Source organism: Heterocephalus glaber, unplaced genomic scaffold, assembly GCF_053883595.1.
Source record: "Heterocephalus glaber isolate CG9 unplaced genomic scaffold, H.glaber_assembly_v1.0 deba00001689, whole genome shotgun sequence".
Lineage (NCBI taxonomy): Eukaryota > Metazoa > Chordata > Mammalia > Rodentia > Bathyergidae > Heterocephalus > Heterocephalus glaber.
This window is the reverse complement of record NW_028258414.1, coordinates 13661526-13689083: the sequence shown is the minus strand read 5'-3', so window position 1 is coordinate 13689083 and position 27558 is coordinate 13661526. Positions and strand designations below refer to the sequence as shown.

At 38.5% G+C, this 27558-nt stretch overlaps 1 protein-coding gene across 1 annotated transcript in view; it reads right to left on the bottom strand.

Moving 5' to 3' along the window:
- Positions 1 to 210: 210 nt before the first annotated feature.
- Arih1 (ariadne RBR E3 ubiquitin protein ligase 1) overlaps positions 211 to 27558 on the bottom strand; it is an 89506-nt gene continuing 62158 nt past the window's right edge. The window contains exons 6-14 of the mRNA XM_004855521.4: positions 19915 to 19981; positions 18184 to 18290; positions 16715 to 16757; positions 16141 to 16212; positions 13221 to 13351; positions 9157 to 9214; positions 6382 to 6642; positions 5084 to 5196; positions 211 to 3544 (exon numbers count right to left, since the gene is read on the bottom strand). Coding sequence (XP_004855578.1) covers positions 3460 to 3544; positions 5084 to 5196; positions 6382 to 6642; positions 9157 to 9214; positions 13221 to 13351; positions 16141 to 16212; positions 16715 to 16757; positions 18184 to 18290; positions 19915 to 19981 — 937 coding nt within the window. The 3' untranslated portion in view covers positions 211 to 3459. The remainder of the gene's footprint in view (positions 3545 to 5083; positions 5197 to 6381; positions 6643 to 9156; positions 9215 to 13220; positions 13352 to 16140; positions 16213 to 16714; positions 16758 to 18183; positions 18291 to 19914; positions 19982 to 27558) is intronic.

The window sequence follows — 27558 nt, the reverse complement described above, 5'->3', positions numbered from 1 at the left end:
TGAGACAAATTTGAAAAGATTGCAGAAAATGTTCCGAAGGCTTCATTAACCAAGTGTTGGGCTTTTCTCATTCACAGTTCCCCACAAAGAAACTGAACTGAATCTTGACTTTTCTATTAAGCAGGAACAGTGAATAAGGCACATAATATAGGCAGTTAACCACCTATACATCATTTGTTTTGAACTATAAAAATAAACATAAGTAACTAATGCAATAACAAAATAAAAGTTTATTTTATTAGAATTAGGAATGTTCTTTCCCTCTGGGCAACCTGAACAGTCCAGTTACAATGAAAATCTAACAGTTATTTCCACAGCACAGGGTGCTCTATGCACAAAATTACAGGGTTAGGAGCATTTTAATCAATTTACCGATCTGATTGTCTCACCAACCCACCCCATCCCATCCCCCAAGTGCTCTATACCAGGATATGTAGCTATTAAGAATTTGTCACATTACATCCTTTTCTTTCTTGTACTAAATTTGAATTCCTAATCGTGGCTGAACCATGCACTCCACTGTAGATTCAACCATTTCAAATCAAGTCCGTCTTGGATCTGTTATATATGTGTGTATGTATACACGTGTATTTAATATATTTATTTAATTTAAACACACATAAAACCATATGACCTGGGTGGTAGCAAATTACGCAAAATTTAGTCTGATATTATACACTACTCCATTTTACCACTATGGTTTGAGTCCTGAGCTTTGGATCAAAATTTTATTGTAAATCAATGGAAGTCCATCTGCTGCTCATTGAACTGTTTGGGTGAAGCATGCACTTTTCAGAAGACAATGTCACTGACCTCAAAATGACACGGAGACCCTTGTGCTGACTGAACTTTCTGACAGACTCAGGTAGGTGTATGTAGTAGGGAAGCTGTCATATAATATGGCTTGCCTAGCCCATCTGGGGGCACTGAAGCTACTAACGAGAGCAGTTAACTCTGGGAATCCTGTCAAATATGAGGATTGCTAGTAAAAGCTTGGAAGTAGAAAAGGCCAGTTCACCTTGTCATACCAATTAGCAAATGCACCCAACAACCGCAGTGTCCTTGGGTAGTATGCCGACACTGGAACTAGAAAGCAGCTCTAGGAAGTACTGCTCCTCCACAGGCGGGGTTATGAGGAAGTGCACACTGCTTCTGGAGTCTTGTTTCAGAGGAGCGAGGGGAGAGGATGAATGACACTCAGATCTAGACACTGCAGAGTTAACTGGGAAGATGGCTGAAAAACACCACACACAAAGCATCTGAAGGGAGCCACATACATCTATGCAGCAACTCTGGGCTGCTCTTCAAAGTTACCAGGGAAAGGAACTTATTCAAGCTTTCCTCTAAAAAATTTTCCTTAGTCTTCATAAATGTCACTTAAGATTGATGGCATTAAAGTAAAGGTCAAGTAGGATGATGGGGGAGGGAGGAAGAGAGAATATGGAAGAAGCAGACACTGAGTTCAGATTTTCACCTGAGGTGGCAAGAAGGGGAAGAACAAGGTACAGGTAAAGTCGATCCTAAAGCGACAAGTGGTTTAGGAAGCAGCATAATATACTCGGCAAACATTCACTGGTTTTTGATGGGAAAAGAACAGTTGCAAGTACATCTCATGTAACAACCTTTCTAAAAGGAAAAGTAGGGTTGATTCAGCAAAGCCTAACTTAGGCAAAAGGCCCAGAGGAAAGTGAGCCTACTTCCCAATGGTGTATTAAGATGTACAGTGCAAGAGCAGACGAGGCTGCCTCACGTGTGGTAAACACGCCCTAGGCACAAGACACTGAAAGGAAGACAAAGAGGTCCTCAGCCCAAACTGGTATTTCATATTCAGACCTCTTAATCGAGTTGCCTAGTTCACGCTACACACTTGTATAAAACGGACAGATTTAGGGATGCTGACCTGTTGAAAAATACACAGCCAGAATGGCCTGAACAGGTAACACAGTTAATAAAACCACCACCATCCTTTACTTCTAACATAGCTCTTAGTAGAAAGGTCATAAAAAATGGACGTCAGAGCTAAAATGCGGAATTAATTCCCCTATCTGCTGACAACAGAAAAGAAGCAAACGCAGTGATTCCTATGTAAATGCCCTGGACGGGATCATCATTTCCTAGTGGTGTTTGACTTTAAACAGAGCCCACAGCAACACACACAAGCCATTCCGGTATCTGCCATCTTCAGTTCACAATCTGACACTCTTTAGTGAATGGCTGTTTACTTCTATTTAAAGCAAAATCACTCTATTTGACACCCTCACATAGAGACAGGTGAGAGATGAGCCATAACTGAAATCTTACTAAGAGGCTCAAAGCAGCAATTAAGGAAAAATTTTAAAAAAAGGAAAAGAAATTATGAAACACTTCCTCTGGATGTGATGGGAGCACAGGAAGCCTACAGCTAGCTACATGTATGACCCAGGCACCTGAGGTTGGGAAAGGCCTGAGACCACGGACGGAAAAAGGCTGGGCACAGGACCATTTGTGAACAGTAGTCACAAACACCTGGTGCCATCCTTACCAGGCCATGGCACATAGAGCTTGACCTTCCGGTTCCTGAACAAGAGCTGGGAATTCAAGGCATGAAGTCCATGGCCAGCAAATGACATAACCCAAATCTGAAAGGGCAAAGGAACCTCAGGAAAGGAAAACTGCAGAGCTCTAGTAAGGTCTTCCAGAGGTGCTAAACAAACACATTTTATCCCAACCCCAACCCTGGAAAGAAAGCAAACTGAAAGAAAATGCACAGCAAATAGACATAATCTTGAAGATTTTTAAAGAATAAATATTTTTTGTAATTAAACATTATGCAAACACGTGCCACGCTTGCTTTGTCCATGCATATGAGCTATATACAATTTTGAAAAATACTGTGTTGTCCTGTTTTAAAAGTCATATACAAAGTGTGTGTGTGTGTGTGTGTGTGTGTGTGTGTGTGTGTGTTGTTTAATCCTCTTTCTGCCTATCCCCTTCCCCATCCCGAGAATTCTGACCTGGGGCATCCTGTGTGTGGGTGTGTTCCTATGTGTGGGGGGAGGGGAAGAGGTCCTTTACCAAAGTACAACAAGTGGCTGGTTTGGACATGAAGAGCAGGGTCAAGGAGCTATGTCGAATTTTAACTGTACTACACTCAGGAAAAAAAAGAAAAAAGAAAAAAGAAAAAGGAGTCAGCTTTGAGAATGAAGCTACGTTACAAGTTAAAGTTGGAGGGCTTTTAGTGTGTCTGTCACACTTTTGTTGGCGGCCTAGAATACTGTTGTACAATGGTTTATCTACCATTTTTTATTACAATATAATTTACTTAAACTTTCTGTCAACAAAACAGAATCCTGGAACTACAGACCAGTGGTGTCAGAACAGGCTTAGCGCCTTGTTTGTGTTTGTGTTTGTTTTTTGTTTTAATTGCATGAGCACTCTAGATGGTAAAGTTTTCAGAGTTCATTTTATGCAGGGTCATTCTCAGTCCTCAATGTACTCCCACAGATCTTTTTCATAGCCTTCATGCACATGCTGTAATAAAACCCTTCGTCGACTCTCACAATATCTGAAATCAAAGAGAAGAAAATGCGTTTCAGCCTCCAGTAACAAAAAGAAGTACTTCCATATAAAGGCATTCTACAGCTTATTCAGACTTGGAACCAAGCACCTTAGCACCTTTTTTTTTAAAGACAGGGTCTCACTATATATCCCAGGCTGGCCTTTTACACTGTACAGCCCAGGATGGCCTCATACCCACACAAATCTTGCCTCAGCCTGAGTGGTGGGATTAGAGTTGTGTACCACCACACCTGGCAAGCAAGCAAGCATCCATCCATCCATCCATCTATTGTACTGAATCGAACTCAGGACCTTGTGCTTGCCAGGCAGGCGCAGCACCACTGAGCTAAATCCCTGGCCCCCAAGCACCTATTTTTAATAGGTACATTTTCAGATCAAGGACTTGGGATATGGTTCAGTGGCACCGCGCCTGCCTGGCAAGCGCAAGGTCCTGAGTTCAATTCCTGATACCGAAAAAGAAAAATTTTTCAGATCAGGATGTACAAACACATCGAACTGCTTCTAGTGATACAGGAGTATTTTTCTGAAAGCTATGATCCCCAGTCCTAGAAATTAATTTTAGAGCCATAAAATGTTACAAGTTCTGATGAACATGAGCCTTAGAAGATATGATTCAATCTTACAGTCCAACAGAGAAGTACACAGTTTCAGAAAGAAGTAATTACATGGGCTATCCTCATCTGTAAAATTTTCATGAAATGTAAAAGCTGTATAAATATAACGTAGTAGCTATTCTTGGCTAAAGTACACGAAAATATTTAGTTAGGTGTAAATCACCAAGTCTTTCACATTCTGTTTTCCATTACTATTAAAAAGACAGGGTAAGGGCCGGGGATTTAGCTCAGTGGTGCCACCGCCTGCCTGGCAAGGGCAAGGACCTGAGTTCAATCTCTGTTACCAAAAAAAAAAAAAAAAAGATAGGGTGGTGGCACATGCCTTAGTCTTTAGCACCCTGGGAAGCTGAGGCAGGAATAGCGCAAGTTTGGGCTCAGCTTGGGCAACTGAGTGAGACCCCATCTTAAAACAACAAAACAAAACAGACAGGGATGTAGCTCAGGGTGCAGACTTCGGGGGTTCAATCCTTAGCAAAGCAAAACCAAAAGAAAATATCATCTGCAAGGAAAAAAACATTAGGGGAAAGAGTTTTGTGTTGGAGAATCAAATATTTTGCTTTTATAACAGAAGAGGTCTACAAGTCTCATCTACCCTGGATGAGGTAAATCACAAGCCATGGCCCACAGGACTCCCAGGGTAAGATCAGTCCTATTCTCACCCCTTCATCCTAATGCCTACTTGCACTCTTTAAGCTCTTTTTTCTCTACAGGAATGAAGCTAAATAGCTATAGCTAATGGCTGAGCTCCTTCCCCCTTGATTCCCCAGTAATACTCTCTGCTACACGCTGCCCTGTGGACCCAGCAACGTGTGAGAAACATGGCAGTGGTGCAGTTACCGGACATGTTAAACCAAGCTTCACCACTAAGTCTTTCTAGGCCAATTTTCACCCAACAGCTATTAAAATCTCACCTGTACTTATCTTGTACTTTCTGCTTTATATCCTGCAGAGAATCTTGGGAAATATCTCGTTCAAGGTAGCCCGAAAGCACCTCTGTGGCATTCTCTAGATCTGCTTGGTTATTCTGCAAGAAAAATACACAGTACATTTTGGCATTAAAACAAAACAAACTAGAAGACAAACCATTGTAGCTAGTTTGTTGACTAGAGACCATTCTCAACACTGACACCATAATTTTGTGAGTGGTTTCACATTTTCTGTAAAATTCTTTATGTCTTTCACAGATAACAAGTTGTCCTTCCCTAACTAGAACAATTTTTTAAAAGTTTGAAGAGTTAAAGATTCATCCAGAACCGGGGATTCAGCTCAGTGGTTCCGTCACCTGCCTCGCAAGCTCAAGATCCTGAGTTCGATTCATCCAGTATCTCTGGAAGAATAGACAACAATTTGAAAGGATAAAGATCTTCTAAATCCGAGAGCTGTTCTTTGCTAAAAAAAACTCAAAAGGAAACTTGAAGAAAAAATAGAAACCTACTCTCCATCACATCTGGCTATAGCTATTTCATAAACCTGAGTGTGGCAGTTTAGACTGTACTGCTGTTTTCGACTAGAGATGGTTCTAAATATATTATTCGTCTAAATCCCCATCTGCAGGTCAGACCTACTGTCTACTCATTTATGAGCATCAATATTTCAGGCATAAATTTTAAATTAGCATATTTACTTGAAAAATTCTTTACTGCCCCCTACTTTAGTCATTTACTATTCTACCCAAGGTGACAACTCTATGAACTTTAAATATTACAGGTTTTGTCCAAATAAAAGGTTTCACTGGGGGACTATATAAATAATTAACACGAACTGCCTTACCTAAACCTCTTAATATTCTTGAAAAGTAATAACACACATTTCAAAACAGAAAAATAAGGGCCGGAGGTTTAGCTCAGTGACACCAGCACCTGCCTGGCAAGTGCACAGTCCTGAGTTCGATCTCTGGTTCCACAAAAACAAAACAACAGAAAAATAAGAGGTTAATTAGCTCCAAATCAACAGAGCTAAAAAGGGATAGAGTCAAGATTCAAATCCAGTACTCAATTCGCACATAACTGCTACCTATGTAAATCACATTAATTTAAATGTAGTTTAGTACAAGATAAAAAATTTCTCATATCTTCCTAATAAGTATGATATTTGCCCATATTTTCTGAACAGATAGAACATTCAAGTTTCTGTATCTTTATCTGTGAAAGATCAAGTGGTCCTATGAGACAAAGTGGGCTTTTTTCCCCCATCCAAGAACTATTCCTACCTCAAAAATAATGGACTGGTTATTCTTTTTGAGGTAGAAAGCGAAGACGTAAGTGTACATGAGTGTGGCACGGCACTGGCAGAGAACATCGACTGCTTTCTTCAGGAACTGCACCTCAATCCAGGACATGTTGTGCTGCTGCATCTCCTCCATTTTCTGCTTCACTTGAGCATAAAGTTTGTGCTCGAAGCGCAGACTCTGCATGTGGTTCATATAGCGATTACAGTAGAACAGGTACCTCTGCAGGGCTGCCCTGGATCGCTGACCAATTGGGAAAAATATAGGTCATACAATGACAACAGGTATTATACACAACAGTTGGTATCAAATTCAACTATGAAAGACACTTCACAATTGTTTGGGCCAAGACAACCGATCGAGGCTACCTCAGATTAAAAAATACAGAAGGCAGCTGGGGATTTAGCTCAGCAGTTCTGCCACCTGCCTCGCAAGCGCAAGTCCCGAGTTCGATCCCCAGTACTGGAAAAAAAAAAAAATACATAAGGCGCAGGGGATGCAACTTAATATGAAGGTCCTGGGTTCCATTCCCAATCCCTGGCGTGGGAGGGTCTACCACTATCAGCACAACACAAGTACATGTTTCCAGGGCATTGAAAGATACCATCTAGGATCTTTCTGTGTGCTAAATATCTAGTACTTTTTGGCCTACAACTCCTAGGAAGCACTAGGTCAGAGCATGGGAACGAGGAAGATGGGAAAGGTCAGACAGGCATACAATGGGGAGCTCCATTCATGCAGATGCAGATGTAGTTCCCACTAAAAAAAGGAAGTGATAGGGGGCTAGGGATTTAGCACAGTGGTTCCAGTGCCTGCCTCGCAAACGCAAGGTCCTGAGTTTGAAGTGATTGGAAGTCTTTCCTTGTACTCCCACAAGATCAGAAGATTGTAGGGTTTGTTTTTATTTTGTTTTGTTTTTGGTCTCCTATGTAGCTCAGGCTGGCCTTGAGCCCACTATATATATAGTCTAGGCTGGCCTTGAACTCATGGTGATCCTCCTGTCTCAGCCTCCTAAGTGCTGGGACCACATGCATGTCACAGCCACACCTGGCCCAGAAAATTGTAGTTAGGTCTAACAAATGTGAATTCAAGAAAATATAGTATGTTCTACCTTCTAAAATCTAAGTATGAAAAACTTGCCTAAAAGCTACGTATAACAATCCACCCTCCCTGAAGATGTCAGAAAGGGGTCCCACCATCACCCAATGAAGACCACTTAAGATCAGGAATAATGCAAGCACTTTCTTTGCTGGTGCTTTGGGTTAAATTTGGTTTGTCCTTGCAAAAACCTGGTGGAGGCCTAACTCCCCAGTGTGATGGTAATAAAGTTGCAGGGTCTTCAAAATATCAAGTACTATCTCTGGCTAGATCTATCTAGACTACTCTTCTCTTACAGATAGGTAAAATAAAAAAATCCACCCTGAGAATTAGGAAAAATAGAAGGCAGGATAAGAGTTCCCTGTGGATTCAAAAGAATTACTAAAACTAGAAAATGTAAGGCTTTTTTTCTTCAGTAAGATTTCAAACATTCATGATACACTTGTGAAATGGCTGGAACTAGCATCATGTAGTCTTACTTTATACCAGGCTGGCTAATGAGAAAGAAATGATAAGTGAATACAACAATAAAAAATTTTGGGCAAATCAAATCAAGAGGCACTGTAGAAGTGAACTCTTGAAATAACTAAAAAAACATCAACTGTAAGAGAACAAATTATCACATGACTGTGGAATAGTAATACTAAATTTGAAAAAACTAATCAGCCACATAGCAGTCTATCAACAGTAATTTCAGCACAGTATCGGTCATGCTGGGGAGTTAGCTCAGTGACACTGTGCCTGCCTCTCAAGCACAAGGTCCTGAGTTTGATACCTGGTACCAAAAACAAAAAAAAAAGCGTATCTGTCATATTAAATGTTAACTTTTCACAGATAATGTAGTTCTCTTTGGCTGCATAGTTCTATAAAAGCATAATACTTTATACCTAGTTTTATATTTACACATATGAAAACCATGTTTTAGATTGTATCCTTGCTGGGAAAACCATTTGAAAACAGAATTTTTTGAGAAATCCAGGGAATAACAATAATGAATGGATAAGTGTAAAAATTATTAAATTCTAGAGTTCTACAATTAAAAGAAAATTACCAGACTAATACTCAAAGTGTTGTAAAACTGTATCCATATCAAGTATTTGAGTTCCTTCTATAATATGAATTTGTTCTATAATACCATATTGAAGAAAAAGAAAATTTCCAGATAACACATAATCATTACAACTTCTTGATGAACAATGAGGTAAAAGCAAATTAAAAACAAATGATGAGGGGGCCGGGGATTTAGCTCAGTGGTTCTGCCACCTGCCTCGTAAGCACAAGGACCCAAGTTCAATCCCCGGTACTGAAAAAAAAAAAGTAAGAAAACGAATGATATATTGTGTATGAATAGCAGAGGGGCCATTTAACAATGCCTTTGCTTTGATTTTTGGCTGGACAAGGGGTGGGTGTGGCAATACCAAGACATTATTCAACTCTGAATTTATGTAACATGACTCAAATTAATCAAAAGAAAACAAACAAATAAGAATGTTCCCAAAAAGCAATTTGGCTAAGATTTTCTTTCTAAGTGTATAAAGATACCCAGTAGTTGCTGGGTGTCCTTCTGTAACCCTTGCAGAGCTGCCATCAGCTCACCCATTCCCTAAGAGCACACACCGCGCAGTCCAATTTGCTGTCGCCCTGCACACGCGTGCTCACCTCCTGTGCATCTCTCGCTGCCTTGGCGTCATCCTCATTGTAGCGGTTACAGTTGTACCTGAAAGTAAATTCAGATTCCATAAAGCCATAAATTGATGAAAAGAGAACAAGGCACAGGATTTTAACCGGGATTTAAATATTATCTAGAACCAATATTCCCTTTAATAACAGATAAAAATTCTCTCTAGAATTTCTCTTTAGAATACTGGATGAATTCTTTATCTGTTATTAGAGAATTTCCCAGTGCATTCCAAATCAGCTCACCTATAATCATCAGAAAACACTATCATTTCAGAATTTCCACTGGCAGCCTACAGTCCCTAATTCAATCATTTTGTTTTTTTGAGAAAGGGTCTTGCTATGTATTCCAAGCAGGTCTTGAACTCACTATGTAGCCCAGGCTGGCCTAGAACTTGCGGTGAATCTCCTGCCTCAGCCTCCTGAATGATGGGATTACACAAGAAAAAGATTATCTTAAATCCTAGGCCATCTGATAATCAAGCCCAATAGTCTGTTGTCCAGGTACTCACCTTATCTGCTCCTTTATATGGCAAACAATAAAAAGTTGACAGCCTACTCTGTAATAGCACAAATGCCGTGTGCTTTATATACTATTATAATCTGTCAATGAAGAGTAAGTGATAATCAGAATGGGAAGGAGGGAGGAAGCATGCCCAGAGAAGTCAGCTCAGAGTAGAGATGACTAACACTGGCACTTCCTTTGTTCTGCTTATATCCTTTTTTTTGGTACCGGGGATCGAACTCAGGTTCGTGCGCTTGTGCAGCAGGTGGTGAAACCACTGAGCTAAATCCCTGGCCCAAAAGTTAGATTTCCTTTTATTTTTCTGGTACTGGGGATTGAACTTGGGTCCTTGTGCTTGCACAGCAGGCGGCAAAAACCACTGAGCTAAATTCCTGGTCCTGCTTATATCTTTTTTATAGAAGCCTAAACTCTGGGAGTAGCTATTAAGTGCTTACCACATACCATGCACTTGCTAAGGACTTTAAATATACTATATTGTCACATGTTCAGTAATCCCCTCAAATGCCTTCTACAACATGTACTATATCCCTGCTGAACAGATGAAGAATTACACTGAGAGCTGCAGAACTGCCTGTTACCACCTGAGGCATGTGTGGTGCTGCTACGTCTTCAGAATCTGTTAGCAGTAATGCTTTTAGAGCTAAATTCATTTTATTTGGTTTTAAACCCTATCATTCCCTCCTAAAAGAAGACTTCAATTTAATTACACAAATCGAGTATATGTACTCCAAGAAACGATCAATCAACCCTAAATATCCCCACCTATACACACTGCCGAGGCCCAATACATCTCAGTCCACAATGAAGTACCTTACTGACATCTAGAAAACACCCCATAGTCCATCCTCCTACAAAAACATTGATTCTGGGACTTTACAGGAGAGAAAAATTACATTCTATGGTTCAGACACATTTATGGAAATAAAATCACAAATTTTGAAGGATTAATTTTATCTGCTTCCAGTCTTTTGAACTTCTTTGAATCATTGCTCAGAAATAACCAACAACTAATGTCATCTTAAAGTTTTTAAAATAACAATTCACTTGGATCAGGATATTTAATATTAATATCCCCCCTCCCAAGATTATAATCCTCTCTGGGAAAATGCTATGAAACCTAGTCCAAAAACTACTCCACGTGACCTGTACTGATAAACAGCTCTTTCCTATCACTATTTCCTGCACTCATCCCAATCTGGGCTTTACCCTGTCAACATTATGAAGCTTTTTAAGACTAGGAAAGCAAATATTTAGGATTCACCTGCACCTCTAACTCAAAAATAACAGACAAGTGCTACTTAGAATGATACTTTGACAATTCTGAGGCATTTTATTTATTATAGTTTTTTTGGGGGGTGTGCAGTAGTGGGCCTCACATATGCTGGGCAAGTGGTTTACTAGTGAGCTACGCTGGCAGCCCTGCCTGACTTGCTAAATTGCCCCTCTTGAACCCTGCCTTTGCTTCCCCAGTAGCAGGAATTACAGGCATGCCCCAGGACACCTGGCCTGAAGTACAGTATTTTAAGATATACTAAGAAAAACATCATGATTAACTTGCAATGTCAGCATGCATAAAGGCAGGACACCCTAGCCTGGTCCAGGCCATGAGTCATTCCTCTATATCCATCTTTTATTTTGTTCCCTGTTCGGGTTTCAGTGCAACTAATTAAAAAATTCAGTTGTAATCAGAGATGTCAGTACACAAACAAATAAATGTCTAACTCTTCTCTTCTTCACCTTTTCTCCCTCTCCTGCACTAGGCTTGTTTATAAAAACAGAGTAAGTTTAGTTTCTGAATACTCTAATCCTCTAGTTTAGCGATGACAAACCTTTTAGAGCTTCAATGATACAAACAGCCTGCTGCAGTGTGTGCGCCACAGGTTCACCACCACTGCTGTAATTTGTCTTAAAATCTATCTGGCTAAACCCCAAATATCCTTTCTCCTTGGTTCACACAATGGCACAATTTCTTGACTTCCAAACAGTTTTCACCTGGCTTACAATTAATTTCATAGTAGTACCCCTATTACTATGCCTCTAATCAATAGAACTAGTGAAAGTTCCAATGAAACTGAAATGAAAGACTTGTTATTGTCTCAAGTTCACATCTTCCTTTTAACCTGGAATCACACTCTCTCATTTTCTCTGTAGAAAGTACCAAAATTATGAGAAAATGTATGTAAAGCACACAACACAGAACATTATCATTTAAATAATGGCTCTAAGCATGTTACTCCCACTTAAAAACCTTAAGATAATATCTGAACTACTTTAGGCCCTTGTCTAGTTGCTCTTTTACTTTTCCCCCAAATTTACTGGAGGCCACAAATTCAAATGCCAACTGAGGACAGGCAGGTAATGCAAATTAGTGTACTGGACAATCTGCAGGTTACAACAGTCAAAAGCATTCTAACTTTTTATCAGGAAATGTGCTAGCTCTCATCTTTCTCAAAACTCAAAACATGCTCAATCTAACTTGTATTTTCCTAAATGAGAAATGCAGTATGCATGGGGGAAAAGATGTCTCATTACTAAATGAAAAAAGAAAAGGTGTCAGAGCATACAGTCAGCCCTCTTTATCTGTTATGCACCCATGGATTCAAGCAATCATGGATCAAAAAATTTATGAATGTGTGTATGCACATGCGTGTGCATCTGTTCTATCCATATACAGACTTTTTCCTTGTCATTATTCCCCAAACAATTGGGTGTAACAGCTATTCAGAGCACTTATACCTACTAGGCATTATAAGTAATCTAGAGATGATTTAAAATATACGGGAGGATGGGTGCAGATTACATGCAACTACTACACCATTGTACATAAAATACTTAAGCATCCTTCAATTTTGGTATCTGCAAAGGGTGCTGGAACTTATCCCGAGGAAGCCAAAGGACAAATATATATGGAACTAACATTTGCCTTCAGTTTTGAAGGAAACATCACACTGAAAAGTAAAAGCCTATCAGTGGTAGGTAATTGCTGTCAAACAAAAATGAGGCCTTCTTCTAAGAGAAGCTAAAAATATGGGCTTTTATTGGGCAGTTTTCCAATTTTTAAAGCTTAGGACAAAATTTTTTGTCTAATAATACACTTACTGAGTAATGAAAATACAGTTGCAGGTTGGGTTTTGCCATTAGCCTCTTAGTTTACAACCTTTGCCTGGAGACATCCTAGACAACGTAACTCTGAAAAAGGTCACTACTTTCACATCCTTCCACATCTGCTCACACTGCTCATTCTGCCTTCAATGTGTGTCCATACTACTTTTTCACCTAATGAATTTAGTCCTTCTAAAAGTTCATCCCAATCGTTTCCTCATTCTCTCTTCTGTAAAACAGACCTAACTAATCCCTCTCTTTGGATATTCTGTATACAATTCTAACACTGAGCACACACTAAATATTTTTACTTATTTCCCCAGTTGGACGGTAAAGTCATAGAGGTAGCAATATCACTCATAGCATGTGGTACACATCACATCTTATGTGAATATACTCTTTCGCTCCCCCAACCTACCAGGCAGATCCATGTGGTTCCCAAGGGCCAAGACACACCCAGCAAAACTCTGCTTTACAGTTCTGGTTACGACAGACCATGTGATTACAACCGCCATCCTTCTCAATTGTGACATGGCATTTGGGACATTCCTATGAAGAGAAACTATAAAGTTGGTGTCAATGCTACACTAGGTTGTACTACCACCATTGAGGAGAAACCAATTCTACATTTGGTTTATTTATTGCAATTAATACATGTAAAGCACTTAGAACAATGTCAAACATTTAATAAACATTATTAAAAATGAACTGTTAGCATTATTACTGGTGTTTAAGACACACAATGTAAGGCCTTTTCAAATTAAGTGGAGTTGAGAGACAACTCCACTTACATACTTTTATCATGTAGAGAGTAACAGTTTTACGGAAAATAAAATATTTGTTCATGTGAATACACTCTAGTGTCATTTAGAAATAAAGAGTACTTCCTACAACCCATGCACTGTTCTCAGTGCTTCATATGCATCAATTCAAAACCCTTACAGGGTGCTATTCTTATTCCCATTTCTTAGATGAAAACTATAAGAAACCAAAACAATTTAAAAAAAACACTAGTTTTACATCATACAGGCAGAAATGGTAGAGAAAGAATCTATACCAAGCAATCTGGCACAAAGAATTAAGCAAGTAGAAAATCAGGCTGTGATTAGCCAATTCATATTAATTTTCCCAACTTCTTCAGCCAAATATCTATGTTTTAAATTATTTTCATTTGTTCCCTTAATAACTATGCTACAGAGATATTAGATTGTTTCTACAAGTGTATCATTTTCTCAGTGGCTATTCAGCCCAAGCTTCCGACCTGCAGATTCTTTTTGCTTCTGAAAAAAATCTAGAAAAAAATCAACCTTACCAGTTTTATTAAAATCCTAAAAGACAAAGCCTGTATTTTCTGCTCTATTTGCAGTATTAGTTTCATGTCTGTAACCCCACAAAGGGGTTTCTATTATTTGCACAGACTGCACTGAGCACAATCTATAGTAACTTTAAATAGATTATAGGATAACCTATTTGTTGACTTTTTTTTTTTTTTTTTGGTACTGGGGATTGAACTTAGGACCTCGTGCTTGCAAGGCAGGCAGCAGCACCACTGAGCTAAATCCCTGGCCCTATGATAACCTATTATATATGATCATTACATTTTTTAAATCACTAATGAATTTTACATATTTGTAAAGAACCAAATTTCAGGGATAAAATCAATTTCATTCTACATTTCTTGATTATAATTAATCAAATTATTGTTAGAAGACTACTGACCATCTGCAAATCTACTTAGGGAGCTAAGGACAAGGATAAATTCTAAGAACTCTCAAGAGAAAAACTTCAGTTTGATCTCAAAATTACCAAGTAACTAAATTTACTATGAACTGCCATTCTTTGCCAACCTATCTTCTTTTTTTTTTTTTGATACCAGGGATCGAACTCAGGACCTTGCACTTGCGAGGCAGGTGGCAGCATCACTGAGCTAAATCCCCAGCACTAACCTACCTTCTAAACAAAGACAAACATGCCCATTCTCCCAATTTTAAACTTCTTAGAGGCTTAGGGTATTTTTCTAAATGTACAAAGAACCATGAAGTCTAATCAAACAACTTAGTAAAAATATAGCTGCCCTTTTCAAAATACTATATTAAAATTTCCTAAAGCATTAATGAATACTTCAGGAGGGAAGTCTTCATTCAAAAAAGAATATCTGGCTAGGAAATGCTTTTAAAACAGCAACAGAAGCAACTACTTCCTGACATCACAGTATGTTGAGTGATGTTTTCTTGAGTGATATCTGTTATGCTTTACATTAGAGAAAACACAAAAATATTAATTTTTATCATATTTCTTAGATTCAGGCATTTGTTTTACATGACAGGGCTCACTGTTTCACTGTTGATAATTTCTAAGAAAGAAAAATGTATATTTGTGTCTTACACACTTACAAGTATGTAAGACATATACTTAAAATCATGTGTTGGCCATTGTTGAAGTACAGAATAAAGCTATAACTAATACTAGTAAAAAGAGAAAAAACCCCTCAGCATTCTTTAAAGCATCACAGGTGAAAGACTGTACTAAAAACAAACAGTTCATAAATCACCTTCCCATTCATTATCCACGTTGTTTACTATGTGCTTAAGATAGAATTAAATATAGGATGGATATTTATACAATTTTCTATTAAGAAACTAGCTGTATATAGTCGCTTAGTAAGAGAAAAAGGGTGCTCAAAATTATTTCCATTATAAGAACTCATCTGGAATGAATGAAGTGGTTCATGATCATACAGAATGAATTTTAGTATCATGAGCAATGTACTTCAAAACAAAAAATTAAAACCAGAAAACCATGAGATGAACATATTACACCAAAATGTCTATGAATCCCATCTCTTAATAAGTCATATTTTAGAAGACTAACGCAAAGCAGACTTGTAGAACAATAAAAACTTCATAGCTGTCCAATTATTCTACTCAAATCTTGTCCCTAAAGAATGACTACATAAAGCTAAAACTCAGAGGATTTAAGGCAAAAATGTAAATTAGTTTAATAGAAGATAGGGAGTATACCTCACATTTGAATACTAAAAGGCAATCAAAAAACTGATAGAAAAACTATCTGTTCTTTTAAATAGGAAACATGTTTTTACAATATAAGAATAACTAAAGCACAGTACTGTGTACACTGTAGTACAGTGCTTATATTTTTAATTAAATTCAAACACTAAAATAAAACTATGAATAAGCAATTATCCTGGGAAAGAATGAGAAAAGGAACAGAGAAAATAGTATCATAAGCCCATAACTTCGTAAACATTATTTTGCCAATGCTGACACATCTAACTTTACTAGTTTCATTACCAAGAGTTACTAAAGAAACACACCAACCTTTGTGTTGGCTGCAATCCAATTGGAGGTTTCACTGTCATCATCACACTTTTTAATCCACTTCTTTAACCACTGTTTGACAATAACAACTGTTAGTTTAACAAAAGGCTTTAAAAGGATAGCAAATTATTTCAACACTGGGTTACAGTCAAGCTTCAATGTAAAAGCCAAACAAGATTATCACTAGATTCACTTCCTCTTGAACCAGGGAAATCTAATGGTAGTATCCAGTATACATAAAATCAACAAAAGGAGGATATTCTCTGGCTGAAGCTGAGTTGGGAGCCGTGAAGTTGAAAAGAAACCAAGCTACATACAAGGCATGTCATTCCCCTATTAACAAAGCCTGCCCTAAGAGACGTGGTTGCTTAACTATGTACTAGTAACCAGAACTGGCTTGATTTATCCTAAGGAGAGCTCCCCTGAACACTGCAATGATCACCTGAAACAAAAAGGGCAAAATGAAATCTTCTATTTACTAGTAGAAAGATTACAAAGTCATCAGTTGTTACTTTTGCTCAAGTCTTACAAATTGACTATCATTACCACTTAAAAATGAAAATGCCAAACTCACCTTACATTTAACAGGATCGTGCCAATTTTCTCCACAGTTAAAGCTGTTAAGGGACACAGAGTTAAAGAATTAAGACCTACCTGGTCTAAGTAAACAAAGCAACCAACCATTCATGCTTTACGGTTCCCCAGTACTGTCACCAGTTTCCAGTGACTGGCAAACACAAGGAAAAGGGCCACATCTGTCTCATTGTACTACAAATTACTTATAATTCAGCGTGTATTACAACTAGCATGTAGTATAGACTCAATCCATGTGAAATAAAGAGTGACTGTAAGCATAAAGATATGCCTTCATGAGAATTTCATAATACTGGCTGTTAGAGTGGTCTCATTGTATGAGAAGTTTCAACCAATACAATTTATGCCTCTTCAGTGCATAAATTTTTTACTTAGCACCCTAACAGAGTAAAAGTCTCACTTTGTAGGTTAATTATGTGATAGGGTACTAATGTACAGTAAACAATGTACCAGGAAGCAATGAGCACATTTTTTGGATAATTTAAACAGATTAACCTTTGCTCTATAGAAAGAAACAGCATGAGCCAGGCGTGGTGGCACATGCCTGTAATCCCAGAACTAGGGAGGCTGAGGCAGGAGGATTGCTGTGAGTTGGAGGCCAGCCTGAACTACACAGGGAGACCCTGTCTCAAAAACAACAAAAGAAATGGTATGACCAAGGTATAAAACAAAAGAATAGGGGCCGGGAATGTAGCTCAGTGGCACAGTGCATACCTAGCAAGTGCAAGGCCCTGAGTTCGATTCTCTGTACCAAAAAACCCTAAAAGAACAGTTTCTGAAGAGTCATCAAATTCCTGTAAAAACCTGTGTACCCTTAATTCCTAATCTGAATAGGAAATAAATCATCTTCAAGTAGAGAAAGAGCCATATGCAACAAAACATAAGTTGACAATCCAAATGAAAAGAATTAAATTCTTTTCTGGAATTACTAAGTTGGATCCCATATAAGTTACTGTGGAGCATAAAGGAAAATATGACTATACTGCCTCCTTTTCTTTTTCTATTTTTTTTTTTTAATTAGGAACTGAACCTAGTTTAAAAAAGTCAAACTGAGCAACATCCCCAGGACTTTTTTTTTTTTTTTAAATAATCCTCCTGCCTCAGCTTCTCAAGACTGCAGCTGCATTTTTAAATAAAACACCAAGGAAGGAAAAAAGTTACTTAAGATAGAAGTTTTTTTCGGCCAGGGATTTAGCTCAGTGGTTTCGCCGCCTGCTGCACAAGCAAGCAAGGACCAGAGTTCAATCCCCAGTACAAAAAAAAAAAAAAAAAGAACTTTTTCATCCAATTTTTACTTAAAAGAAATACGTACTATTTTAAACAAACTTCATCTTTTGTCCTTGAGCAAATTTTTTTTCCATTTTTACTACCACAAATAGATTAAAAAAAAAAAAAAGCTATGTGCATTACACCCATTACACCATTACATTTAGGAAATCATTAGCTTACCAAAATTGGCGCCCGCATTTGCAGCGAACAGGTTTAGCATCAGGATATTGGACTTTAACAACATGGTGACAATCAGGGGCAGGACACCACTTTAACAGTCGATTGCACTGAAACACAGAATTAAATTATGATAGCAAATTACATCATCACTCAAGATTTCCCAACACACCTGGGGCAAGGGGTAGAGGACAGATGATGACACAAACACATAAAATCCTGCTGTGGTCTTGCATAGCAATGCTTCAGGTTATACTGCTTTCCCAAGATTATTGCTACTTTGGAGACCTGGTTTCATTCTATGTTTTCATTATGTTTTTTGAGATAGTCTCACTATGTAATTGAGGCTGGCCTCTAACTTAACTTGACTGATCCTCCTGCCTCACCCTCCCAAGTGTTGGATTATAGGTGTGAATTACCACACTGGCTAAGACCTGGTTATATAAAATGTATGAATTAGCTCGTTTTGTCTTTAAAATACCACTGGAAAATTTTTAAATTATTCATTATGTGTTCATTAGCAAACATCAATTTTTTTTTGGTACCAGGGATCGAACTTGGGACCTTGCGCTTTCGAGGCAGGCAGTGGAATCAGAGCTAAATTCCTAGCCCTAGAAAGCATCAATTTATGGCTCTATTTCAAGGCGATTTTCCTAAGAAGCAAGAAAATAGGTATGTTACTGCCCTGCATGTTTATCTTTCTTTATGGCTGAGTAGTACTACCTATGTAATAAAAAACTTTATCCACTGATCAGGTGATGGGCATCTGGACTGTTTCCAAGATTTAGCAAACTATGCTACTATAAACACAGGTGTGGGGGCATGTTCTTTTTTTTTTTTGGTACGGGATTGCGCAGCAGGCAGCCAAACCACTGAGCTAAATTCCCCTAAATCCCAGGCTAGGGGGCATGTTCTTATCAGTAATTATTTACAAAAACAGGCAGGCTAAACCAGGCATGGTGGTGCATGCCTATAATCCCAGTACTTGGGAGGTTGAGGTAGGAGGATCTCTTCGAGTTTCAGGCTAGCCTGAGCTACCTAGTGAGTTCAGAGCCAATCTAGACTATATAGTGAAACACTGTCTCAATAAAACAAAACAAAAACCAGGCAGGGGGCTGGGGATTTAGCTAAGTGGTTCCACCACCTGCCTTGAAAGCAAAAGGTCCCAAGTTCGATCCCTGGTACCAAAAAAAAAAAAAAAAAAACCACCCCCAGGCAGGCTGTAATTTGCCAACCTCATGTATGACATACTACAGCACTTTTTGTTGCTCTTTATTAACACAATTTACTGGTAATCGAATCTGATATAACTGTAAAAAATAGTGGGATTAGAGTCCAAAACAAGACTGACATGATATAGACGTGATTAACAATCTACTACTATTCTCTACTAGGGATAAAGGAAGAATACTATATACTCAAGAGGTTGAGGCAGGAGGATCACTTCGGGAGTTCAAGGCCAGACTGTGCTACATAGTGAGTTCAAGGCCAGTTTGAACAACATAGCAAGACCCAGTCTCAAAAAGCAGGGGTGGGGGGATTTTATTAATGAAGTTCAAGATCTATGAGAGATCAAACTAACTGATGTCTCAAATTCCTTTCAGAAAAAAGTATGTGTGGTATGCTTCATAAAAATGGTAGACAAATATTTTGTTGCCAACAGCTTGCAAGTTTTTAAAAGTATTTGTATGAATAGAATTCTTTTTACTAAAAGGGAAAATTTAAATCACTTACCTCTACAAAGCTATTTGTTATTAAATGTTGATACTTTAATTTAACTTTTGAATCTGTGATCAAACGCCTGAAATAAAAAATAAAAATATTTTATTAGAAGTTTTCAGTCAAGAGTATTTTCCACATTGATAAAACATAATTTCAAAAGTTGCTAACGGTGTATGGCTGTAAAAACTGCCCTAAATTAGCAGGGCATGGTAGCACATGCCTGAATCCTAACACTTGGGACACTGAGGAAGGAGGATGGCAAGTTTGAGGCTGGGCTGGGTTACACAGTGAGATCCTGTCTCCAAAGACAGATAGAAGCACAACAAAACTCACCTGTGTTGAAAATACTAAAACACACAGGCTATCAATAAAGCTAACTACTAGTCCAAACAAGTTTCCAAGTTTCTGTCATTTTATTTTGGTAGACATTTTCCTGTGTTTTTTCTATTCTAAATATTCTATTTTTACCCAGTTTATGTACAGCCTAAAAACGTAGCAACTATCACAAAGTGTAGATTGCCCTGTCTTCTGATTCTGACACTCCTTAAAACAGCAATTCTTGGCCATCTTCTTTTAGCCCTGACACAAAATCAGCATGGAAACGAGAAAGATGCTGACAGAAATGTTATAGACAGATCCAGGTTTTGTTAATACCCAAAGCATGTAATTTTGAGAGCCTTCTTTATTTAAGAACTCTCGGCAATTTAATGGAAGTAGTGACCTTAACCTGGTTGCCTTTGTCCACATTGCACACTATAATTCACAATAATTTCTCTAACCATAGGAACCCACAAAAGTGAAGAATCCAGAAGGTTAAATTTTCTTACGTTTGTCATAAACACCTCTGAATATATTTTAAGAAAATGATGGAAGAGCATGGAGTGAGGGAGGTAACCAAGCAAAGTTCCAAGAAGAACTAGACTGAACACGCACAGCTCACCCCAGAAGGATTTTAACAAGCGAGAGTTGTGAGCAACACAGCTTCATCTCATTCTTGAGCTTTGTCTCCCAATCTGCTTTCACAAGTCCCCACCTATCCTATGCCACGTCCAGTGTACTATCACCCTTGGTCTTGTAAGTCCTGAGAATGTAAGGACTCCACTTTCTCAGAAGTGTGGGAAAGTTGTGTGGGACTGCCTCCCTTGGAAATGAAAGAGGACAAGGCTACAAGGGGGCTCTGAGGTGAATAGGCTAGGTCTGAATACAGTCCTCACAACTTATCAGGAATGAATTGAGGTTAGTGATCTATTCCTCGGGTTACTAGTCTGCAAAACAGCAGAAATAAGGAGTTGGCGAATAGAGTAGTGCCTGGCAAATAGTAAACACTCAATAAATATCAAATGCTACATGATTATATTAGTTCAATTAGCTAAAATACACTCAAGGAAGCCTTTCCTAACAATTTCCCACATCTTTCTAGCTCCTGCTCAGTTCTCACAGCACCCTGAAACATCTCCTTCCAAGAATTTATCATAATTTTAATTAGACATTTGTCTGCATAATCACTTAATTCTTAGGTTCCTGCTTGGTTATCTCTAAACAACAAACTCCATGAAATAATCTCCTGTATACAGCAAATGCCTGGCCTGCAGAAACGCATTCAACTATTTTTTTTTCTTCCAGTACTGGGGATCAAACTTGGGACCTTGTGCTTCTGAGGCAAGCAGTGGAACCACTGAGCTAAATCCCTGGCTCAGCATTCAACTTTTTTTTTTTTTGGTACCAGGGATCGAACTTGGGTCCTTGCACTTGTGCAACAGGCCATTCAACTATTTTTTAAATGAGCAAACCTTAGTACTCAGAGATATTTAAGATCTAAAAATAATTAGTACATTTGGTAGTTCAACAAAAATTCAAACACACCATTAACATATGACCTGGCAACTACCTTCGTAGATATACATATATCTAGAACTCAAGAGAATTAAAAGCAGGTGTTTAATACACACTTATACACAGTGTTCCTAACTTTATGTAACAAATATTTTCCAAAAAAGTGTCAACATCCACATAAACAATATACAGCAATAAAAAGGAATGAAGTGCTGATTCATACAGTAACATGGATAAACCTCAAAAACATTAAGTGAAGGGGCCAGGGATTTAGCTCAGTGATTCTGAAGCCTGCCTTGCAAGCACAAGGTCCCATGTTTGATCCCTGGTACTCAAATACAAAACAAAACAAAACAAAAACATTAAGTGAAAAGAAGACAGTCACACAAAAAAAGTACATATTATAATTCCCTTTACATGAATGTTTATGATAGGCACATGCATACAGACAGAAAACACGAGTGGTTGCTAGGGTCTGAGAAGAAAAGGAAATGGCTGAAGAATGAATGATGAAAATACTCTGAAATTTGGTAGTGACACGCTGAATAATTAAAATCGTGAACATGTCACGTGGATTTCATGGCACTCAAAATAGAAAAAGCACATGACCCCAAACCAGATGCTCTGCTTCCCAGACAAGTGCACCTCACACAATGATTGCTTCAAACATTTCTCTGGCATCACAAACTCTACAACTGGTTACAGCTGACCCTAGCCTAAGATGTTGCCAAACCTGGCATGGCCCACCAGGCCTGGTGAGAGCAAGGGCCAGGCAGTTACCAAGCCACAGTTTCTATCTTAGCTTAGCTTCTAACAGAGAAGAAAAAGTGATGTCCCATCATTGAGAACAGGCACTCTCAAGAAAACAAGTAAAAAAAAAAAAAGAAAACAAGTGTTCTGTCATTAATAAGCTCACTATCTTGACAAAGACTTGCTGGCATCACCTGTGTCAAAAAGTTATCATGGGGGCTGGGGATTAAGCTCAGTGGTTCCAGCACCTGCCTCGAAAGTGCAAGGTCCCGAGTCCGATCACCAGTACCCAAAAAAAAAAAAAGTTATTACGGGGCCAGGGATTTAGCTCAGTGGTTCTGCCACCTGCCTCGCAAGTGCAAGGACCTGAGTTCGATTCCCGAACCAAAAAAAAAAGTTATTATGCCAACAGAACTTGAAATACACACTGAACATACATAATGAAGTGAATATATACATACATATTAAATGGACTGGAAGGCAGCTCTCAAGTAAACAAATTGGCTTCTACTGAACCCCTACATGCTGAGCAAGTGGTAAATGCATTTAATCCCCTTGAGTTTGAGGCTAATACCTCACTTTAACAAAAGTGTTAAATGAAAACCATGATTTGAAAACATGTGACTAAACACAGGGAGTTTCAAAAGAATGCCAAATGCTAAATGGGGTCTTATGCTTATTTAGCAACTTGAGTAAATCTCCATTATATTGCAATTTTGTTCTGATAAAAATACCAAAGTTTTCCCTCAATATACAGTACAAATTATATACACAAATATAAAGAAGGAAATTTTTAAAAATCACCTGTAACTATCAGTCAGGAGGAATAACCACTTCACACTCATATGAATCTGGGCTTTCTTTTTGTAAATGTATGATTATTTAAAATAGAACATTTACTACATATAATGTTGTACCTTAGTTTTTCCACTAAAATTATTTTATTTTTTTTCCACTAATATTATTATAGGCACTTTTGGTATCATTAAAATAGTTCACAACCTCACCCCATTATTTTTTGCAGTGCTGGAGTTTCGAACCCTGGTCCTTCAGCATAAAAACCATTTTAATGGGTACATTAGATTTCATCTTCTATCGTTGGACATTTGGACTGGAGATGTTATGTATGACAATGTGATCAACATCTTTATTATAAATATTGGCTAAAATTTTATTATAGAGGGCCGGGGATTTAGCTCAGTGGTGCCACCACCTGCCTCACAAGCGCAAGGTCTGGAGTTCAATCCCTGATGCAAAAAAAAAAAAAAAATTTATTACAGAAATTAAAATAACCTTTAAGTCATCTGAACTCATCTGGGCACAAAGGCCAAAATGATCTTGTAGTCATCCCTCACTCGTTCCTTCTTTTTGGTACCAGGGATCGAACTTGGGTCCTTGAGCTTGCGAAACAGGCGGCGAAACCACTGAGCTAAATCCCCGGCCCTCATTCCTTTTTTATACCCCATATTTAACCTGATTCCAACTTGAAAATACATCCCAAATCCAACCATTTCTCATCATCTCCACTGCCTCCATTCTGACCCAAACCACCATCATCTCCTAGCCTGGACTGCTGCAATAGTCTACCTGATCTGTTTTTAGTTTTGTTTCAAACACGAGCAGTCAAGAGTAATCCTCTGTTCAAATAAACGGAGTAAAAGCCAAGGACACACTATGACTTATGAATGTCTACAAACTGCTTCAGGCACCCTCCAATTCTTCCTTGCCTTCCTTCAGTCTCTGTTTGTATCTATAATTCAGAAACGTTTTCAAGTTTAAATTACTAATGGTCATTAGTAATCTATTCCCTACCTATAACCTTGTTGACCAGCCCAACTTGAAAAACTGGTTCATTTCACATTAAAACAAAACTAGGAAACTACTTCACGGTGAACTTGAACCCTGATCTCTTAACACTACATTCTAAAATAGTGTACTATGTAGCTTTTGTGCTGAATTTCCTACTTACAATTTTGTTTTGTTTTCTTTTGAGAAAGGGTCCCCTATCTAGTTCAGGTTGGCCTTGAACTCACTGTGTAGTTCAGACTGGCCTTGAACCTGCAGTGATCCTCCTGTCTCAGCCTCCCAAGTGCTGGGATCACAGGCATATGCCACCACACCGAGCTCTACTCAGAATACTGAGGTCACTCTTTTTTTCCTTGTGGAGAAATAACTGGGCATTCAACATACTCCACTATGAGATAAGCAACACTGTATAAAGTCACATGTTATCAAAGCATTCTCCATAAATTCTGTGCCTAAAAAATAGTAAATAAAAAATCAGTGCATGTCAGCCAAAAGACATACAGAATATTTTCTGTAGGTTTTTCATGCTAGCCCAAACCAAACAAACCAGCCAAATAACTCCAACTGTACTTGGAATACTGTACGGTAACAATAAAAAACGAAAACACAAACAACATGCATATATCTCAATGCCCCTAAGTAGCACAAGATGGCTGCTGGACTGGAAAGGTGTACAGGGATGAGTTTTCTGGGTACTAGGAAAATTCTACACCTTGACGTGGGTGGCAATAAAACAAACATACTTTAATGTATTTTAGGGCTAAATTTTAAAAATGAAATATCAATATATAGCAAATTGGGCCTATCATTAGTCAAAGAATGTTTTCTCATTGTAATGTGATTAGCATACATGTTGAAATACAGTTTGACCCTTTCCTCAAATAGCACAAACTACAAAATCTTACTTAATTACTAAAGATCAACCCAGGCATGATGGTGCACAGCTATGATTCCAGCACTTGGGAGGCTGAGGCAGGAGGCCCACGAGTTTCAGCCCAGCCTGGGCTACACAGTGAGTTCAAGGCCGGCCTGGACTACACAGTGAGACCCTGTCTCAAAATAAATAAATAAATAAATACATAAATACATAAATAGATAGAATTAATGGCAATGAATTTATGCCACCATCTCTCTTTCTAAAAACCATATGTGAAAATAAATCCTACTTTTTTTAAGGCAAGCTTGCATGGGATGTTGAATCAGATTATCACAATTCTAGGTTTATACTAACACTCAAGATGAAACTAGGGCCAGGGATTTAGCTCAGTGGTCTTGCCGCCTGCTGCGCAAGCACAAGGACCTGAGTTTGATCCCCGGTACCAAAAAAAAAAAAGATGAAACTAAATACACTATTTGGAAGTCTTGAAAGATTTTGTTGATACTGTACAAGGTACCTTTATGTTCCCTAAGATTAGACGAGCTATATATGGTAAAAGAAACTTAGTTACTAAAAAAATAAATGGGAAAAAAAGGAACAATTCCTATGATGAACAGAAAAATTTATTTGGTGACAAATGATACATAATTTAGAGAAATAATTTTTATTAGTTTCAAGCATCAAGGATAAATCTGTTAGACAGTACTCAAGATATACTGTTACTTTCATTCCTTTGGAGGTATAATTGTTAAGAGGCCACTGCACAGAGAAACCCCACCATGCCCAACAGCCTTGATGGTATTGTAACACAAATCAAAGATGGCTTATGTTTATGAAGGCAATGGAGAAAAATATATGTTCAGTTATTTACTCAAGGACACATGCCTATTAAATGTCAGTTGCTAAGGAATTAAAGAAGAATCCATTCAATTACAACAATGAAGATTTGAAGAGCTGGGAAGATGCTGTAACTCAGGGTAGAGCATTAGCACACATATGGCCCTAGGTTCAATATCCAGCACCATCAACAACAATAATAAAAGGGAATTATAGATTCTTCTTTATTTTTTTGGTACCGTGATCGAACTTGGGTCCTTGGGCCTGCAGGGCAGGCAGCGGAACCACTAAGGTAAATCTCCAGCCCCATAGATTCTTTAAAAAGAACTGAGACATCTAAGTACTTCAGTGCAGTTTTTCCAAACTTAGAGCCACATATCCTGAACGGTTAAATATGCAAAGCAGCTTAATAAAGAAATATAAATAATATTAAGTGCAATGAGGAGGAAGGGCTGTAAGTGTATATACAAGATGTCTGACCAAACAAAACTCTAAACTCAGGCCTACACGATGACTATGAGGATGAATGGGTTAAAACAACAACAACAAAAACCCCAGCAGAGTGTTGTGAGAGAGAAAGCCAGGAAGGAGGCAGTAGAGAAAAAATTCAAACAAAACCAGATGCAAATAAAATGCACAGTAATTAAGGCATCCAAGGTCTACATGGCTCTAACACAGAATGTGAGAAAACACAGATGAAGCTGCTCAGTGGACAGTGGAGGACAATGGAAATCAATCTATGAAGAACTGCAAGGTCATGAAACTAGCTAGGCGTGAGGGAACCACTTGGGCACCAGCAACAAATTTCCATCTAAGAACCCATGATGGTGTGGATCATGTTAGTGGCAGTAAGAGAGAGAAATGGACAGATTTAACAGGAATTAGGTTGTGGAGATGTGGAACTGACAGAACGTGGTTGCAAAGGTCACCACGGGAGGTGCAGGAGAAAAATCAATCAGGGGTATCACCAAGGGTTGTAGTTCCAGGAAAGTCTCTAATACATAGTATCACCTTGCTTTATACTGAGAAGGAAGAGCAAGTATATTTGGTGATGGAGGAGGTGGTAAGCTGGGATGGACACATACATGGAGTTGCCAGACAGGCAGGGAGATGTGAAGGTCCCAAGCTCACAAGAGCTCTCACTTGGAGTCAGAAATCTGAGTATTTCCAACAAACACCTAGGACAGTGATGGTGAACCTTTCAAAGACCAAGTGCCCAAACCACAATGCAAAACCCACCTGTTTAGCACAAGTGCCAACACTGCAATTAAACCTGAATGGTGAGCTGTTGGGATGATACTGGGGTGACTTGGCTCACTGGGGTGACAGAGAAGGGGCTCTTGTGTGCCCACTACAGCATGCATGCTATAGGTTTGCCACAACTGGCCTGGCAAGTATGTAAGCTGTGCAGAGGAGAAAGAGTCCAGCAAACAGTCAAAGTGAAATGAGACTTGAGAGCCGGCTCCAACTTTAAATGCATTCCCCCAGCCAGACCTCAGAGTCATCTACAAAGACTAGAAGACTTATGGATTGAGTATGTTTCGAGTAAAATT